Source organism: Oryctolagus cuniculus, chromosome 18, assembly GCF_964237555.1.
Source record: "Oryctolagus cuniculus chromosome 18, mOryCun1.1, whole genome shotgun sequence".
NCBI classification, from domain to species: Eukaryota; Metazoa; Chordata; class Mammalia; order Lagomorpha; family Leporidae; genus Oryctolagus; species Oryctolagus cuniculus.
This window is the reverse complement of record NC_091449.1, coordinates 7,303,282-7,320,679: the sequence shown is the minus strand read 5'-3', so window position 1 is coordinate 7,320,679 and position 17,398 is coordinate 7,303,282. Positions and strand designations below refer to the sequence as shown.

The window sequence follows — 17,398 nt, the reverse complement described above, 5'->3', positions numbered from 1 at the left end:
CGCAGGTAGTCACTTAACCCACTGTGCCACAGCGCCAGCCCCACCGACAGTGCTTGAAAGTCGACTCATTGGTAAGAGAAGAGGAGGCTGAGGATCAGAGAGGGGAAGACATTTGCCCAGGGCTGCACAGCCTGGGCGTGGCATTCAATGCCGACCTGTTCCACTCCAGAGCCAGAGATGGGTCAGGGACAGATCCCTGAGCAAGGCTACGGACAAACTATGTCCAGAGGTCTGGAAAAGGAGCAGAGGAAGAAGACAGAAAGCACAGGTGGGACCCCACAGATGCCCACAACGGGGAGGGTGCAGCCAGGAGCTGGGAGGAGCTCAGTCCAGGCCTCCCACAAGGGGCGGGGCCCCAGTCACCTGCACCATCACCGTTGCCCCCCAGGCCCGCAGCACAGGAGGCTGGAGTGGACTCAGCCAGGCGTTTCGGCGGCGCTGGCACTGGTGGAATGGCCACCGCTGTTTCCTGTCGGAGAGGAGGGTGCCCACGACTGGGAATGAGGGGAGGGAGAAGCGTCACCCAGGCAGAGGCCCTGCGAGGGCGGGCGCGTCGGCACAACGCGGACTAAGGGGACTCTTGGCAGGGCCGGCGCTGTGGCGTAGCGGGTAAAAGCTGCCGCCTGCAGTGCTGGCATCCCATGGGGGCGCTGGTTCAAGACCCAGCTGCTCCACTTCTGATCCAGCTCTCTGCTGTGGCCTGGGAAAGCAGTAGAAGATGGCTCAAGTCCTTGGGCCCCTGCACCCGCATGGGAGACCTGGAAGAAGCTCCTGGCTCCTGGCTTCAGATTGATGCAGCTCCAGTCAACTGAACCAGTGAATGGAAGACCTCTCTCTCTCTCTCTCTCTCTCTCTCTCTCTCTCTCTATGTCTACCTCTGCCTCTATGTAACTCTGCCTTTCAAATACATAAATCTTAAAAAAAAAAAGCCTCTTGGGACGCCCACACCCCAAAGCAGAGTCCTCTAACGCAGTTGAGAAGCAGCAGATGATAAACCGAGTGCTTGGGCCCCCACCAAGAGACCAGGATGGATTGGCCCAGCCCTGGCTGTTGCAGGCTTTCGGGGCGAGGAAAAAAGCGGATGGAAGATCTCCTTTTCCTCTGTCTCTCCCCCTCTCTCTGTCACTCTGCCTTTCAAATCAACCCCCAATCTTTAAAAACACACGTGGCAGCACAGGCATGGGGAGGGGGCGGTGTCTGCAGGGGTGAGGTGGGAGAGGGAGGCGGGGCTAGATCCTGCCAGTCTTGGATGCGTGCTGAGCGCCTGAACCGCTGTCCAAGGTGCTGAGAGCCCACTGGGGCCTCGCCTTGACTGGAAGCGGGGATACGGAGGAGGCCGGCAAGGGCCCAGGCGGGGGCGGGACGAGGTCTGAGCGGCTGCACCCTCTGGGAGTGTAGCGGGGAGGTAGGGGCAGAGGCTCGGGGCAGAGGGATCCAGCGTGGCCACTGACAAGGTGTGAGGGCTGGGAAATGGCGGGGGGGGGGGGGGGGCTGCTGGAGGGGAGAGGAGGAAGTGAGGGAGTTGGGACCGGGAAGAATGGAGTGACACTCTTTAAGCCTGCTTTGTTTCAATCACCAACGCCAGGAACTCCGGTCAAACGGATCTAGGCCTGCGAGGGAATGTATGGGGTGGGTGAGTTTCAGGCACCACTGGATCCAGGCGTCCTGAACCTCACCAAGGCAAGTTCTCTCGCCCCGTGTGTGGGGACGTGGTGGCTGGACTCCGGCCAGCCTCGCAGCTTCAGTAGGAAGGCCCTCTTCCGGTGGTGATGTGGAGGTCCAGGTGCCGCTACCTGGAGCCGATAGGAACAGCACGAACTCAGGGCAGAGGCGGTGGCCATGCAGAGGCGCTGCAGGGCCCAGAGCTCGCGCCCAGCACTCTGCAGAGGCAAAGGGAGGGGGGCCCAGGCCCCAGGTGGGCCCCTCCCCCCGGCCGTATCCTGGCAACCGGGCCCCGTGCCCACCGAGAACCCCGTTTCTGTTTGAATCTAGCCTGGGTCTAACCCGGGGCTGCGAGAGGCAGGGTCTGAGCGCAGGGCAAGTGGGAGAGCAAGGGCATGGCCGAGGTCAGGGGCGGTGGCTAGCCAAAAAGCGAGGGAGACAGGAGGCCGGGGGCCGAGAGCAGGGAGTGCGGGGAGACCCAGAGAGGCCGGGCTGGCCAGAGCGGGGCGGAGAGCTGTGGGGAGTGGGCGGGACGGCGGGATGGGGAGATGCGGGGGGCACTGATAGAGCGGGAGCCGGGTGAGATGGAGCCAGCCAGGAGAGAAGTCGGCAGGAAGAGGGCGGAGAAATCGGGCCAAAGAGTGGGGCGGTGGGGAGAGCGAGAGGGGGCGAGGGGGAGCGAGCGATGGGGCTCCGGGGGGCAGGAAGCGGGGCAGTGGGGCGCCCCGGGCGTCCCTGAGCTCAGGGGCACCCGCGTGGCGTGGCGGCAGCCCTCCAGCCCCGTGTTTCTCGCCCGGGAGGAGGCAGCGGCGGCGGCGGCGGCGGCGGGGAGAAGGAGCGGGGGCGGGGGCCCCAGCCGGAGCCTCTCCTGCCGCCCCCCTGAGACCTCCCCCACCCGCCTTCCCAGGATGCAGCCAGAGGTGGAGACCCTGTGCTCCTCCACCCAGGGCAACCCCGGCCTGCACAGGGAGGCAGGTACGGGTCTGGCCATGGGGGGAGGGCGGGGGGAACTCCGTCGTCCAGGGATCCTGGCCGTCGGTGAGGCGCCTTCCAGGCTCCTGTTCACCGATTTCCCGGACAGAGCCCTCCCCGACTTTTCCAACTCCGGGCCTCAAACTACATTTCCCATGAGCCTCTGCACTGGCAGGGCAAGACTCAACTCAGAACTACGTTTCCCATGAGCGCCTGCAGCTCCCCAGCCAATGTGCTGAACGCAGAACTACACTTCCCATGAGGCTCTAGGGCCTGCTCTACTCCCCTGAGTGCCCTCAGCTGTCTCCCACCTACGCCTACGTTCACCCCAGGCGCTATTTAACAAGAGCTTCTGAGACGGTGGTCCTACCTTGCTTCCTTCTTTATTTTAAAGAGTTACAGAGACAGAGATGGTCCATCTGCTGGTTCACTCCCCAGATGGCGCTAATGGCCAAGGCTGGGCCAGCCCAGAGCCAGGACCTGGAACTCCATCTGCGTTTCCCACGTGGGTCCGGGGGTTCAAGGATTTGACCCATCTTCCGCTGCTTCCTTAGGCGCGGTAATTAGCAGGGAGCTGGATCGGAAGGGGCTCAGGCAGGACTCGAACCGGCGCCCACATGGGATGCCAGCGCCTGTGTCCTAACCAGCCAGGCGTAGCGCACGCCCACGCCCACGCCCACGTTGGTATTTTTTCATTGTTTGCCAGGTGTCTCTGCCGAACAAGTGTTGGGGGGCACTGGTTTGAACTGGGTGGGCGCTCCCGAGGGAACTGGGGGTGAAAGACCCGGGGTTCCCCGCCCCAGCTCAGGGGTGTGGACCCTCCGGAGACGGGCAAGCAGGAAGCCATGGCGCTGGAGGCGGCCCGTGGGGCGAGCTGTGAGCGCGGCTCTGGGCCAGCGGACGCCCCCCGTGGCCTCCATGCCTGCAGGCGGCTTCCGAGCGGACCCAGGCCAGCAGAACAGGTGCTGTGTCTTCTCCCGTGGCCCACGTTTTGTTCACCCGCCTGGGCCGTGGGACAGCCTGCAGGCCCGTTCAAGTGGGATATCGCTGCATTCAATCAACTATTGTCAGAGTGTTGTGTCGTGTCGAGGCGTCATTCAGGATAGGTTCTGCCACACAGAGAGCCCAGAGCGCAGCGGCTACAGAAGACAGGAGGGCAGGTGTCCTGGGGTGGGGGCGGGGGAGGCGGGGCACCGCGCTTGCTCACCGCGTCCACACTCCAGGCCAGGCTGGCCGGAAGAGGGAGCAAAATGGAGTGAGTGCCTTCCGCTTCCTTCTGCCTGGCTGTCCGCCCTCAGTGCCCCTTCCAGGGCCCAGCGCAGGGCCCCGGCTGCAGCCTTACAGGGCCGGCACAGAAGGGTGGGCTTCGGAGCTGAGCGACAACCGCTTTTCTGGGGGCTTCCAGGAAAAGCACCTGCTTGGCCCAGGTGGGCTCAGCACAGCTGATCCTGGGTTCCCCCTCCCCAGGAGCCCCCCTTGTGGACCTGGAGACCCCCGAGGAGACTCCGACTCGGAGCCTGGGCAGGCCTGTCAAATCCTCGTGAGTGGCCCCTGGCCCCGTGACCTCTGCCCCTCTGCCCCACGACGGCGGCGATGAGTTCCGACCTGTCCACCCCGCCGCCCCTTTCCCAGGAAGCAGTACCTGCGGCAGGTGATCGCGGAGTACGAGGCCCTGGATCGCGAGCTGCCCTGCATCCGGAAGTTCCCCATGCCGCCCGCGGCCCAGCCACTGTGCCTCTGCATGGAGACCTCGGTGAGCCGGCTGGGGGGTGGGCGCGCAAACCGGCCACCCAGCAAAGCCCGGCCCCAGCTTCTCGTTGCACTACACCACCCGTCCTCTCTGTGGCCAGCGGCACCTGTCACATGCCCAAGGCGGCCCTCCCCCAGCGGGACCGATCTCACGGTCTCCTTGTAGCTGCCCCTATTCTTTGGGCCAGGGCCACGGCGTCCAGCCGGGTGCTGTCCAGCTGAGCGATCATCTAAGTTTCTGAGTGTTACGTGGACAAGGCGTCACCCCCGCCCCAGGCCCCGCATTCCCTAAAATGCACGCGTCGGGGGCTGGCGGAGGCCCCCGGGAGGGAGCTCCTAGCCGCTTTCCGTGACCTGGGGACGCGCGGGCCTCGGTGCCCGGTCATTCGCGGACTGGCGAGCGCTGGCACTGCTGGAAGCAGGGCCCTTGCACCTGCGGGGGCCCCGTGGTTCCCCGCGCCGCGTGCCCCTCGGGTGGCTCCGCAGATGCGGTCCAGCGCTCGCCAGTCCGCCAGTCCGGCTGCAAGCAGGGCGCCCCCGGCGGAGGCCCCTCTCCAACCGCGGCCCTCCGCAGGAGGACTTCACCCACCTGGAGGTGCTGGAGGCGCTGGAGGCCGAGTTCCCCGGGGCCATGGAGAGCGGGCGCGTGGACAGCATCCGCTTTGAGAACATGAACGTCATCTGTGGCACCGCAGGCCGCCGGGACCGGTGAGCCCGCGGCGGGAGCGCGGCCAGGGGGCGGGCCCTGGGGCCAGAGGCGCTGGGGGCGGGCAGGGGCCACTAGGTAAGAGCGCGATTGGATAAGGGCGACGAGAGGCGTGGCCATGGTAGGCTGTGCTAGGGGTGGGGTAGAGGAGGCGGGGCCTAGGTAAGCACGATTGGGTAACGAGCTGAGGGGCGGGGCCGAGAGGGAGCCCGCTTGGGGGGCTTGGCCTAGGGTAGAGGCGCTAGGGGCGGGGCCGGGCCCACGAGGTAAGAGCGCGGTTGGATAAGGGCGACGAGGGGCGCGGCTAGGGTAGGCGGTGCTAGGGGTGGGGTCGAGGTGAGAGGAGTAAGGAAGCGGGGCCGGAGCCAAAAAAGTAAGAGCGGGATTGAGTAGCGGATCTGGTGGGCGGGGCCTAGAGCGTGCACGCTGAGGGGGCGTGGCCTAGGTTACAAGCGCTAGGGCCGGGCCGGGTCCACGAGGTAAGAGCGCTGTTGGGGGAGGGAGCTGGGGGCGTGGCCTAGGTTGGGGGCGGGGCCTGGGCCACGAGGTAAGAGCGCTATTGGGTGCGGAGCTGGGGGCGTGGCCTAGGTTAGGGGGCGGGGCCTGGGCCACGAGGTCAGAGCGCTGTTGGGTGAGGGGGCTGGGGGCGTGGCCTAGGTTAGAGGGGCGGGGCCGGGGCCACGAGGTAAGAGCGCTGTTGGGTGAGGGGGCTGGGGGCGTGGCCTAGGTTAGAGGCGCTGAGGGTCGGCCCTTCAGCCTCGGCCCCGCCCCCTTGCAGGTGGCTCATCACGGTCCTGGACTTCCAGACGCGGTCGCACCTGCTGCGCTCCGGGCTCAGCCCCCGCGGGCTCGCGCACCCGCTCGTGCGCCACGACGAGCTGCTGCTGGGCGACTACCGCCTGCACCTGCGCCGCGCCCTGGTGCGACGGCGCATGCTCGAGGCCCTGGGGGCGGAACCGGCCGAGGAAGACTGACGTGCGGGAGGGGACGGCCCCGGCTGCGCCTGCGCACCGCCCGTCTGGCGCGGGCGACCCTCCCCGCGCCCCGGAGGGAAGGGGGCGTTGCCTCCCCAGAAAGGAGGCGGGGCCGGCTCGAGGGGGTGGATACTGTGAGTTTAATTATAAAGAATGACCTGGTACAAAAGCCATTTCTCTCTGCAAAATCTTGGTGGGGAGTCAGGGGGAGGGAGGTGATGGGGGGTAGGGACGAGCCCCCATACTACAACCCCGCCTCCCCAATCTTCAACTCTGCAAATGGACGCCTGGGCCCCAGCCCCTGGACGGATACACTGAGGCCCGCCAAGGAAAGACCCGGGCGCCGGGGCTCTCTACGCGGACCGAGCCCTGTCCACAGCAACCAGACGTCTGCCTCCTCTTCCTCCTCCCCCACCCCCCTTGGAAGACAATTCTCGGGCTTTTATTTCAGGTTTTTTTTTTTTTCTGGATTTTTTTTTCGTGTGTGTGTGTGTCCCTAGGGTTTTTGTTTCATATTTTCGTCTTATGTTATTGTTTCTCTTTTTGCTTTGTCTCTCCACCCCGCGCTGCTCCCCCCATCCAGACCCTCCCCCCTCCCACCCGGCCTCTCCTCCCCCCTCCCCGCTCCCTCCCCCCTCCCCAACCCCGCGGCACCCATCCAGAATGAACAAGCCCTTGGTAGACAGGTGCCGCGCAGGCCCCCTGCGGACCGGGGGCATCCGCCGAGGGGGAGGGGGCGGGTAGGGGCTCCTCTCCTGGCCACCCCTCCCCCCTCCCACAACCCTCCCACAAGGTTCCCCGCAGATCCCTGACGTGGTGAGGGGAGGGGCGGCCCCCTCCCCTCATGGACTGAGCGCCCCCCCATCGGGGGTAGGGGGCAGCTGAGGGGGGAATGGGCTTGGGGGGGAGCTCCCTTCTTTGGCAGCTGAACACGGGGGGGGGACCTGAGGGCGGTGCCCTCCCCCCTTGACCCACAGCAGGAGAGGGGGCCTCTCAGGTAGGGAGGGGTGGCTTCAAGTTCGCAAGCCCCAGGAATAAGGGGAGGGGGCGGCGTGCGGGAGAGCGAGCCATGCTGGAGGGAGAGAAGGAAGGGGTCCGGAGGGGGCGAGGGGCGGCTGGGGCGGCGGCCCAGGGACAGGAGGAGTGGGGGGTGTAGAGCGCGGAGCGGACGCGCAGGTGTGCGTGGAGCCGCCTCGCCAGGAGAAGCGAGGGCGGCAGGTAAGAGTAAAGGCCGAGGGGGAGAAAGGCTGGCCCAGCCCGGGCACGCCGCCTGGGACGGAAACGTGGCCCGGGAGCGGACGGCAGGTGCAGCAGCAGTCACCGGAGTGAGCAAGGCGCGGGGAAGGCCCCCGGGGAGGGAGGCTGTGGCCCGGCGTGGAGAGGGGGCGAGGGCGGGGCCTGGCGAGGAGGGAGGCAGGTGTGCAGGGGGTGTGACAAAAGTGACAGTGTGGGAGGGTCACTTGGGAGGCGGAAGCGGGGGAGGAAGGGTCTGGGGGTTGAGAAGAGGAGGGGTCTGGGGGCGGGGAGGAAGGGTCTGGGGGTTGAGAAGAGGAGGGGTCTAGGGGTTGAGAAGAGTGCTTCAGCGAAAGACGGAGGTGAGAGCAGGTGCGCCGGGGGCGGGGAGGTGGGGGGTCCAGGATAAACAGGGCGCGGGGTCGGGAGAGTGTGTCCCACGTGTGTCTGCAGCATGGGTCCAGAGAGCAGAGGAGTGGGGGGTGGAGTCCGGGGGTGAGGTCGGAGGGAGGGCGGGGGGCGGGGTGTAGAAGCTACAGCGGGGGCCCTGGAGCGAGAGGGAGACGCGAGGTGCGCGCGGGCGGGGACGGGCCGTGCTGGGCTGCGGAGCGGGCCTCGCAAGCCGGAAGTGCGGCGCCGCGCGGTGTGCGGACACAGCCAGAGGGCGAACGTGTGCAAAACTGCAGGCCGGGGCGGGGCGGGGGCGGGGCGGGGGCGGAGCGTGCGGCAGCGCGTGCGGGAGGCTGGGAGCCGGAGCGGAGGAGGGAAGGGCGCTAGAGGGGTGGCAGGTGGTGGAATGTGAGGGCACCCCCTTCCCCGTGGCCTGGGGGCGTCGGGCCCCACCCAGTCAGGCTCAGGGCTGACCCTCTATGGCTCTGTCTGTCCCCTCCCCCCGGGATCGACCCTTCCCGCCGCCTCCTGCAGCCCCCTGTGGAATTCCTCGGTCCCCCTCCGCTCCCGGAGCTCACACACGCAGACACACACACAGTCTGGCGTCAGCTGCCCCCTCCTGTGAGGTGCGAGTGTCCGGCCTTGGCATCGGGCCACCTGGTGGCCTCAGGCCTTGGGAGACAGGGCAGGGCAGGGCGCAGTTTCGGCAGAGTCCCTGGCCCAGGGAGAGAACAGGATCGGGGTCAGAGGTCAAGAGGCCAGCAGGCTCCAGGGTCCTGTGGACGGGCTGGTCCGCCCAGGCCAGCCATCACCTCTCCAGGAAAAATTTGAGAGCCCGGTCGATGTTCATGCGGTGCCCCACCCTGGTCACGCCCAGGTCCACGTAGTCCTCCTTGGTCAAGGCGGGCAGGTGGGAGCCGTCGATCTCGTGGTCCAGGAACCGGGCTCGGTGTTCAGCCAAGCCCAGCCACTCGAGCCAGTCGGCCACGTCGAACTTGGTCCAGAAGCCCAGAGGTTTGGCGCCGAAAGGCTTGTCCGGGGGCAGGGACAGCAGGCGGGTCGGCGACAGGGAGCGGGACGCCCCCGACAAGGCTCCTCCCAGGCCCCCGGAAATCCCCGGGTGCGGCGGCACGAACACGGGGGCGAAGGGGTCTCCCGAGCCCCCTGCCCCGCCCGTGGGGGAGCCGCGGATGTCAAAGAGGGCCGGATAGAGGGGTCCGGAAGGCAGGATGGGCAGCGACGAGGGCCTGGGCGCAGGGCTGACCTTGTGCTCCGAGGCGGGCAGCAGCGAGGGGCTGGGGGCCCGGCGGAGCAGCGGCGGCCGCATCTCGAACTCCACGCCCTGGAGGTGGCGGGCGGCCGTGGAGGAGGAGGAGGCCGAGGGTGAGGTGGCCCCTGCAGCAGCCGCGGCCGAAGGGGGGACCCCGCTTCCGGTGGGGAGCGCCGGCAGAGGCGGTTTGGGCCAGTTCTGAAACAGGCTGCTGACTGGTTTGGAGAGCAGCGAGGACTGGGGGTCTTCGGAGAGTCTGGAAGGTGACAAGGGGGCGGGCGGGCCGAGGAGAGGGGCGTGGGGGCGAGGGCAGCGGGTGAGAAACAGGCGGAGGTCCAGATACAGGGAGAAAGGACAGGGGCGCAGAGCCAGAGGACAGCGGGGCCGAGAGATGGGCGGGGCCGGGGATGAGACGGCGCCGACAGAGGCAGAGGGAGAGGACAGATGTGCGGACAGGAGAGAGATGAGAGAAAAAGAGACATTAAGTGATCAGAATCATCATCGCCGCCGCTCACTGCTGCTCACGTGTGCCAGGCATGGTTCTAAGTGCTCTAGGTTACCACATCTCAGTGTCACCCCCACGACAGCCCCGGTGCCGGGAACAGAGAGGTCGAGCAGCTTGCCTAAGGACACACAGCCAGGAAGTGGCAGAGCCCGGGTCATATGGCACCGAGGTCTGAGCTCTTAACCACTACTCTATACTGCCTTTGGGGTTACGGCCGTGGTAGCGGGGTGGAAGACGGGGAGACAGTGAGAGAGGAACAAAGAGGGTGTGTGTCCAGGGGGAGAGAGATGGAAGGGGGTAGGGGACAGAGAGAGAGAGAGAGAGATGAAGAGAGGGAGATGAAAGAGAGAAGAAACAAGGGGAGGAAAATGTTCCCCTCATCCCTTTAGCTCTCTCCAGCACGGGCCCACCTCAGGGCCTTTGCACCGGCTGTCCCTCTGCCCGGCTGCTCTGCTGGCCGCCTACCTCCACTCCTCTGCTCACCCAGTACCGCGAGAGACCTCTGACCGACCGCTAACGGCATGGCATACTCCCCACCCCCCCGGGATGGTTGCTGTGGGTCCTTAACCCCTCGCCGGCCAGGCGGGGAGGCTCCGTGGCGGCTGCGCCGTGCGTGCGGCCTCCCTCACCCCAGAGCAGGGGATACACGAATCACTTCGGCTTCTTGGGCTCCGCCAGAATAGTTCAGGGTGTTTAGCAAAGCTAAGCCAAGACCTCCAAGGCCCCCAGACCCCGCATCTCTCAGAATTAAGGTGAACTCTAGCGATGCACAAAGAGGTGGGGGAAAAAGCAACACCTCTTCCCCTGCTCTGTGGGCCCTAACAGGCGCGCCCATCGGCTCCTCCCCCTCAGATTCCAAGGTCCAGAAAGGGGGCGCGCAGTTGGGGGCGCTCCTGCTGAACCCCGTTCCCCGCGATGGCCGCCCGCGCGCGCTCACCTCTGCCGCTGCAGGGAAGACGTTCTCTCGGGGACGTAGCTGGCTCCCGCGTGGTGGCCGTCCCCGCCTCCCCCGCTGCCTCCGCGCGCCCAGGGCAGAGCGCCGCCGGCCGTCGAGGCGCCTCCGAACTGCTGGAGCTTGGAGCTGAGTTCGCTGATGATGCTGGCTTTCACGGTGGCCAAGGCGGAGGCCTGCGGCTGGGCCAGGGGCCCCGGCAGGGGCGGCGGCGGGGGGCCCGGGCCCTCCTCCCAGGGTAGCAGCTTCCGGGGTAGGGAGGAGGCAGCCGGCAAGGGCACCGGCGGCACCTCCGGCTCCACGGCCACGGGACCGCCGGCCACGCCCGCCGCGGAGGGTCCTGAGCAGCCGGTCAGGGCCAGCAGCCCGTCGGCGCCAGCCCCTGCCACCGACACGGTGGGGCTGGTGGGGGTGACAGGGTCTCGAAGTGCCCCAGTGGGACCAGGCCGTAGGCCTCCGCCGGCCCCCAGGGCCCGGCCCCGCAGCTTGGAAGGAGTCATGAGCTGCGGGGGGTACGGTGGGCCAGGGGTGCTGCCTCCCCCGAAGGCCTGGCCGTCCAGGTAGGCCACGTAGGTGTCCAGAAGCTCCGGCCCACTGGCCACAGCCGCGCTGCCGCCGCCTCCGCCGCCGCCGGCGCTGCCGCCCCCTTCCGCCGACAGGCTGCTCAGCGTGGACGCGCTGCTGATGGTCTCCAACGGGTGGTCGCTGCTGCTTCGACTGTCCACTTCCTCAATGCCCGAATCCGTGCCGGGCGGGGGGTCCGGGCCGGGCTGCGGGGCGGGCGGCGCGGGCGGCGCAGGCGCGGGCGGGCCCGGCGGAGGGGGGTCCCCGGGAGCGGCGGGGGCCCCCTGGGTCAGCGTGGCCACTTCACTGTCGTAGGACGTCAGGCTGGACGCGGTGGAGTCCAGGGCGGGCGGGGCGGGCGCGGCGGCGGCGGTGGCGGCGGCGGGGGGCGGCGCGGGGGGCAGGGGCGCGGCCGGGGCGGGCGGGTCGGGCAGCGGGAGCGGGGGCCCAGGTGTGAGGGGCGACTCGGGCTTCTCAAAGCTGTTGGAGAACTCCAGGGGCGGGGGCAGCGGCTCCACGAACAGGAACTCGCCGTCCTCCACGTCCACCGACGGCGCGGGCGGCGGCAGCACGAGCAGCGGCAGCCCGTTCTCCTCGCTGGCCCGCGGGGACGTGGGCGAGGCGGGCACGGAGCGGCGCGGGCTGAGCGGCGGGACCCCCGGCCCGTCCTCCGACGGCGGCCGGGCGGGCGCGCGGGGCTGGCAGTTCTCCAGGAACCGCACGTGCAGGGGCAGCCGCTCGGGCTCGTCGGCGGCCGCGGACCGCCAGGCCTTGCTGACGGCGGGGTGCGGCGCCGGGGGCTCGGGCCCCAGCTGCAGCAGGAGGGGCCCGACCCCGGGAGCGGCAGGCGGCAGACGGTGCAGCAGGGAGCGCCGGGCCGCGGGCGGGCTGGCCGGCAGGGACTTCTCCGGGCCGCCCAGCCCCGCCCGGTACCCCAGCTCGCGGCGGGCAGGGTCGGGCGGCGGGGCCCCCCAGAGCCGCAGCACCGGCTCGTGGTGGGCGTGGGGCGAGTGGTGGTGCGGGGTGGGCGGCGGGGCCTCGTAACGGGGCGACGGGGGCCTGGGAGGGGGCTGCGGGGCGCCGCCGCCGGCCTCCGAGGACTCCTTCAGCGCCCGCTCGCGCGCGGCCAGGGCCAGCCCGAGAGGCGAGGCTGGGTCCAGGGCCTTGCCGGTGAGCGGGTGGACCAGGGGCCGCGGGGGCAGGAAGCTGGTGAACGCGCTGCTGCCGCCGCCCGCGCCGCCCCCGTAGGCGCGGCTGCCGGCCCCGTAGCCCGCGTAGCCTCCCGCGCCGCCGCCCGCGCCCGCCGACTCCAGCCGGAGGTAGGGCTCGGCCGAGAACATGCCCTCGTCGATGGACTTGGAGTGGCGCAGGCGGGGCCCCGGGGGCGCGCCCGCGCCCAGCCCGCCGCCGTCGCCGCCCTCGTCGTCGCCCGCGTCGGTGGACAGGAAGAGCGTGGACCGCCGGCGGGCTTCGTTCTGCCAGCCGCCGTCTCTGCGCGCCGCGCCCACCAGCGCCGCGCCGAACTGGCTGGTGAAGTCCAGGGTGGCCGGGCCGCTGGGCGAGGCGGGCGCGGGCGCGGGCGACGGCGGCGGCGGCACCGGCGACGCGGCCGGCGCGGGGCTGGGCGCGGAGCCGCCGCCCGCGGCCTCGGGCTGCGTCGGGGGCTCGGCCTCGGTGCTGCTGCCCTGGCTGCTGCGGCCGCTGCTGCTGGTGGACGGCGCCTTGATGATGATGGTGGGGATGGGGATGGAACTCTTCTCCGACGGCGCGGCCGCGGCGGGCGGCGGCTGCGGGGACGCGGGCGACGCGGCGGGCGGGAGGCCGCCCTTCTGCGGCTCGCCCTCCACCTTCGTCTGCTTGACGAGCGGGCCCTTGCGGCCGCGGCCCGAGCGCGCCGGCACGTACATGGCCGCGCTGGCCGCCCGCGGGGGCAGCTGGAAGTAGCGCAGGGCCGGCGCCTGCGGGGAGCCCCCGCCGCCGCCCGCAGCCCCGCTGCCGCCGCCGCCGCCGTGGTGGGACGGCGACGCGGCCCCCGGCGTCGGGCTGGGCCCGCCGCCCCGCCAGCCGCGTAGGCTGGGCTGCGGCCCCAGGGCCAGGCGGGGCGGGGGGTCGTCGGGGGAGCCGCCGGTCTCCATCTCCGGCGGGTGCGGAGGGTGGGCGTGGTGGTGGTGGGACTGCGGGGGCGGCGCGTGGTGGTGGTGGTGGTGCGGTGGCAGGTGGTGCGCGGGCGGCAGGGGCCCGCCGTGGTACAGGCTCTTGTCTCGGGCCCCCGCGCGGCCGTCCGGAGGCGAGGGTCCGTCGAAGGACGCCGGGGAAGAGGCTGGGAGGGGGCCGCCCGAGCCGGGGTTGAAGGGGCCTCCCCGCGGGGAGGGGGTGAGGCGGCCCGAGGAGGAGGGGGCGGGCGGGGTGCTGTAGGGGGGCTCGGGGGGGGACGTGGTGGGCGGCGGGGGGATGTCCTCGGACCCGGGCACGGACAGGCTGCGGCTGAACTTCATGGCCGGGGGTGCCAGGTAGGGTCTCTCGTCTTCTGCGGCCCCTGGGGGTGGGGGTAGGGGGAGAGACACGAGATGGAGGGCGGTGGGGGCGGGGGCGTGTGCTGACCCTGCTGGCCAGTGCCTTAGAGCAAGAGTGACAGTGGCGCCCGGGATGCGCCAAGCGATTGGCGGAGGTTGGCCCGGCGCTCCTGGCGCACCACTCCGCCACCAGCGGTGCCAAGTGCAGCCGCGCTTCCTCCCCGAGACATCAGGGGGCGCTCGTGCCCAACGCACGGAGGCGCAGGGTGTGCGCCTGCGCCTGCGCGTGCTGAGTTGTCCCCTCGGGCTTTCTCCATCGCCCAAGGCCCAGAGCCAGGAAGCCACGGACAGGGACAGGAGAACACCTGCCAGCCCGCTAGCCTCTCCCGCCCGCCCCGCGCCTGCCCCCGGGGGCGGCCTACCGATGGATTTCTGCCGGAGCATAAGCCCAGGTCCCGGGGGCAGGAAAGACGGGCGTTCGTAACTGGGCTGGGAGCGGTGGTGGGGATCGAAGCTCGACTTCGGGGCGGCAGCCGGCGGGGAGAGAGAGAGAAGACAGCAGAGAAAGCTCAGCCAGGGCGCAAGGGCGCGCGGCCTCCCCGGGAGAGCACGCCCTCGTCCAGGGGATCTAAACCCACACCCCCGGCATGCAAGCCCACGGGTGCCAGCCCCCGTCCAGAGCCCCAGGACGGGTCGCCGCTCCCGCCCCCACTGCTGGGAGAAGCGCCCGGCTTCAGTGGGCAGCCCCCGTGTCCCTCACGGCCAGGGCGCACAGCGGCCGGGCACCGGGGGTGCAGGCAGGCAGCATTCCCACGCCCCAGCAGACGCCACTTCTGCCCTCCTGCCACCCCCACCCCCCACCCCCTGCAAGATCCCTCCTCAGCAGACCCTGGCCACCAGAACCCCCGTTCCGGCTCCTATTCCAGGAAACCCCACCCAGACACCCCGTGTGACCCAGCCCCTGCTCCGTCTCCAGCTGGGTCCCACCTCTTCCTTCTCCTCCAGTGCCCCCTCCCTTGAAAACACCTGCGGGTCCCAGGTTCTGGTCTCTGCACTGGCTTCCCTCATCGGCACAAGTTCCCTATCAAATGCCCCCTCCTTGGGGAGAGCGGCTCGGCCCCTGCCACCGTCCCCTGCATGTCCCCGTCCTGTTTCGTCACCGCAAAGGCTCCCCTCACTGCTCCCCACGGGCAGGGAAACCCTCGAAGACAGGGATGACTTTAATCCCGGCCATCGTGGCTACCGTCTTGGGCCCACGATGCTCTTAGGGGAGAAAACAGAAGGAAACAACCCGAGGGGCCCCTGCTTGGCACAGCAGTCCCGATGCAGCTTGGGACGCCTGCGTCCCAAAGCCAGTGCTGAGCCGCAGCCCCAGCGTCCTGCCAACGTGCACCCTGGGAGGCAGCAGGTGGAGGTGCTTGGGTCCCTGCCACCCATGTGGGAGACCCTGATGGCGTTTCCAGCTGCCAGGGAGACCCTGATGGAGTTTCCAGCCGCCAGGTTTGGCTGGTCCAGGTGTTTCGGGGGAGTGACCCAGCAGATGGGAGATGTCTCTCTCTCTCTCTGTCTCTCTGCCTTTCAAATACATAAATAATTTAAAATTTAAAAATGAATGCAATGCAGCCTGGGTAATATTCATCTTCGTAGAAACACCATTGTAAAATATCAATTCTTTTTTTTTTTTTCTAAAGAAGAAAGTGCTCATCACTACACAAGCGTCCAAGGCTCAGGGAGTCAGAGTGGGACCTCCCTCAAGGCTTTGTGCGTCTGGGTCCTTGCTGAGCCCCGGTCCCCACAGACAGCACCCGGGGAATGAGCAGCTGAGCCTGCCAGAGGGCCCCGCATCTCTCCCTTCTCCAGCTTCGAGACCAAAAGGGCAGAGAAAGAAACCCCCTCAGGATGAAGCCCCCTCCCCTCCTGCCACACCCCCTCCTCGCCCAGCAGCTCTCTGAATTCCCTGCCCCGGGCCCTCAGCGCACACCCAGTGCCCCATTCCCCCACGCCCTGTGCTCTGCCCTGTCACCAGTGTCCCCACGCTGTCCCACCAGGGAGCCACTAGCCAGAAGAAAATGCCGATGAGTTAAGATCCCATTCCTCGGACCCAGGCCAGGGCAGACTCACATGGCATCATCACCATCACAGGAAGTTCTAGGGCCCAGGCCAGCCCTCTCCCTGCTGTCCCCTCCCTGGGTCAGGACCGCTTATCTCCTCACTTGCCTCACTCATTCATTCGTTCCACACATATCTACTGAGCACCTGCTCTGGGCCAGGAACTGCTCTGAAGGCTACAGATCAGACACACGCAGGGCAGGCAGGCCCTAAACCAAGTATGTTAGCAAGGGGTGGGCGCTGCGGTCCAGCCGGTTGAGCCACTGCCGGCTACACCTCCACCCCACACTGGAGGGCCTGGTTCCAGCCCTAGCTGCTCAGCTTCCCATCCGGCCTCCTGCTAATGCCTGGGAAGGCAGTGGATGATGGACCAAGCCCTTGGGTCTCACGTGGGAGACCCAGAGGAAGCTCCTGGCTCCTGGCTCCTGGCTTAGGATTAGCCGAGCTCCAGCTGTTGCGGCCATTTGGGGAGTGAACCAGTGGATGGAAGACCTCTCTCTGTCTCTACTCTCCATCATTCATTTTAAAAAATATATTTATTTATTTGAAAGGCAGAGGGAGAGAGAGAGAGAGAGAGTCTTTCATCCATTGCTTCACTCCTCAATTGGCCACAACAGCCAGAGCTGCGCTGACCCAAAGCCAGGAGCCAGGAGCTTCTTCTGGGTTCTCCCACATGGGTGCAGGGGCCCAAGGACCTGGGCCATCTTCCACTGCTTTCCCAGGCCATAGCAGAGAGCTGGATGGGAAGTGGAGCAGCCGGGACTCGAACTGGCGCCCATATGGGATGATGGCGCTGTGGCAGTGGGTTAAAGCCCTGGCCTGAAGCACCAGCAGCCCATATGGGTGCCGGTTCTAGTCACGGCTGCTCCACTTCCGATCCAGCTCTCTGCTATGGCCTGGGAAAGCAGTGGAAGATGGCCCAAATGCTTGGGCCTCTGTACCCCTGTGGGAGACCCAGAAGAGGCTCCTGGCTTCAGATCTGGCCTGCTCTGGCCATTGCGGCCATCTGGGGGAGTGAACCAGCAGATGGAAGACCTCTCGGTCTCTACCTCTCTCTGTAACTGTGTCTTTCAGATAAATGAAATAGAATCTTTTAAAAAAATACATTAGAAAAATACAAAACGGGTCAGGTGGAGGTAAGAGTTGGACAAGAAAGGGAGAACAATTTAAAAGAAGACAGTCAGGGGCAGCAGGTGAAGCCGCTGCTTCCAATGCCAGGGTCCCATATGAGCACCGGTCCGGGTCCCAGCTGTTCCACCTGCAGTCCAGCTCCCTGGAAAAGCAGTGGAGGACGGCCTGAGTACTTGGGCTCCTGCCACCCACACGGGAGACAGGATGAAGTTCCAAATTCCTGGCTCTGCCTAGACCAGCCCCGGCCGTCGCAAACATTTGGGGAGTGAAGCGGCTCTGTCTCTCCTCACTCTAACTCTGCCATAGTGGCCGTGAGGCCACTCTGTGACCAGATACAGTGAGAAAGGCCCTCACTCTTCAAGATCACAGAGGCCGGCCAGCGCCGCAGCTCACTAGGCTAATCCTCCGCCTTGCGGCACCGGCACACCGGGTTCTAGTCCCGGTCGGGGCGCCGGATTCTGTCCCGGTTGCCCCTCTTCCAGGCCAGCTCTCTGCTGTGGCCAGGGAGTGCAGTGGAGGATGGCCCAAGTGCTTGGGCCCTGCACCCCATGGGAGACCAGGAGAAGCACCTGGCTCCTGCCATCGGATCAGCGCGGTGCACCGGCTGCAGTGCGCTGGCCGCGGCGGCCATTGGAGGGTGAACCAGCAGCAAAGGAAGACCTTTCTCT

The 17,398-nt window shown here is 67.7% G+C and overlaps 2 protein-coding genes and 1 long non-coding RNA gene across 11 annotated transcripts in view; 1 reads left to right on the top strand and 2 right to left on the bottom strand.

Moving 5' to 3' along the window:
* The first annotated feature begins 1,940 nt into the window (after window positions 1–1,940).
* Window positions 1,941–6,656, top strand: C18H19orf81 (chromosome 18 C19orf81 homolog). 5 transcript variants are annotated; one of them, XM_070062987.1, is made up of 6 exons: window positions 1,941–2,024; window positions 2,570–2,637; window positions 4,102–4,174; window positions 4,267–4,387; window positions 4,958–5,091; window positions 5,868–6,656. In XM_070062987.1, exons 2-6 carry the CDS (start codon window positions 2,571–2,573, stop codon window positions 6,061–6,063), a joined length of 591 nt encoding a protein of 196 aa, XP_069919088.1. In that variant the 5' UTR covers window positions 1,941–2,024; window position 2,570; the 3' UTR covers window positions 6,064–6,656. The 5 variants fall into 5 exon arrangements, with proteins under 5 accessions (XP_069919088.1, XP_069919086.1, XP_069919085.1 ...); XM_070062985.1 differs by having other exon boundaries at window positions 1,941–2,037; XM_070062984.1 differs by having other exon boundaries at window positions 1,956–2,066; window positions 2,570–2,633.
* LOC138846634 (uncharacterized) lies at window positions 3,000–5,696 on the bottom strand. Its single transcript, XR_011384173.1, has 3 exons — window positions 4,973–5,696; window positions 4,277–4,371; window positions 3,000–3,773 (listed from the first exon to the last, which is right to left on the bottom strand). It is a non-coding gene; the product is annotated as an uncharacterized lncRNA (long non-coding RNA).
* The window catches only part of SHANK1 (SH3 and multiple ankyrin repeat domains 1), a 45,274-nt gene continuing 34,056 nt past the window's right edge, over window positions 6,181–17,398 (bottom strand). For 4 of the 5 annotated variants that reach the window (XM_070062980.1, XM_070062979.1, XM_070062981.1 and 1 more), the window contains 3 exons: window positions 13,913–14,009; window positions 10,399–13,513; window positions 6,181–9,212 (listed from right to left, as the gene is read on the bottom strand). In XM_070062980.1, coding sequence (XP_069919081.1) covers window positions 8,495–9,212; window positions 10,399–13,513; window positions 13,913–14,009 — 3,930 coding nt within the window. In that variant the 3' untranslated portion in view covers window positions 6,181–8,494. The other variant, XM_070062983.1, reaches the window with a different exon arrangement.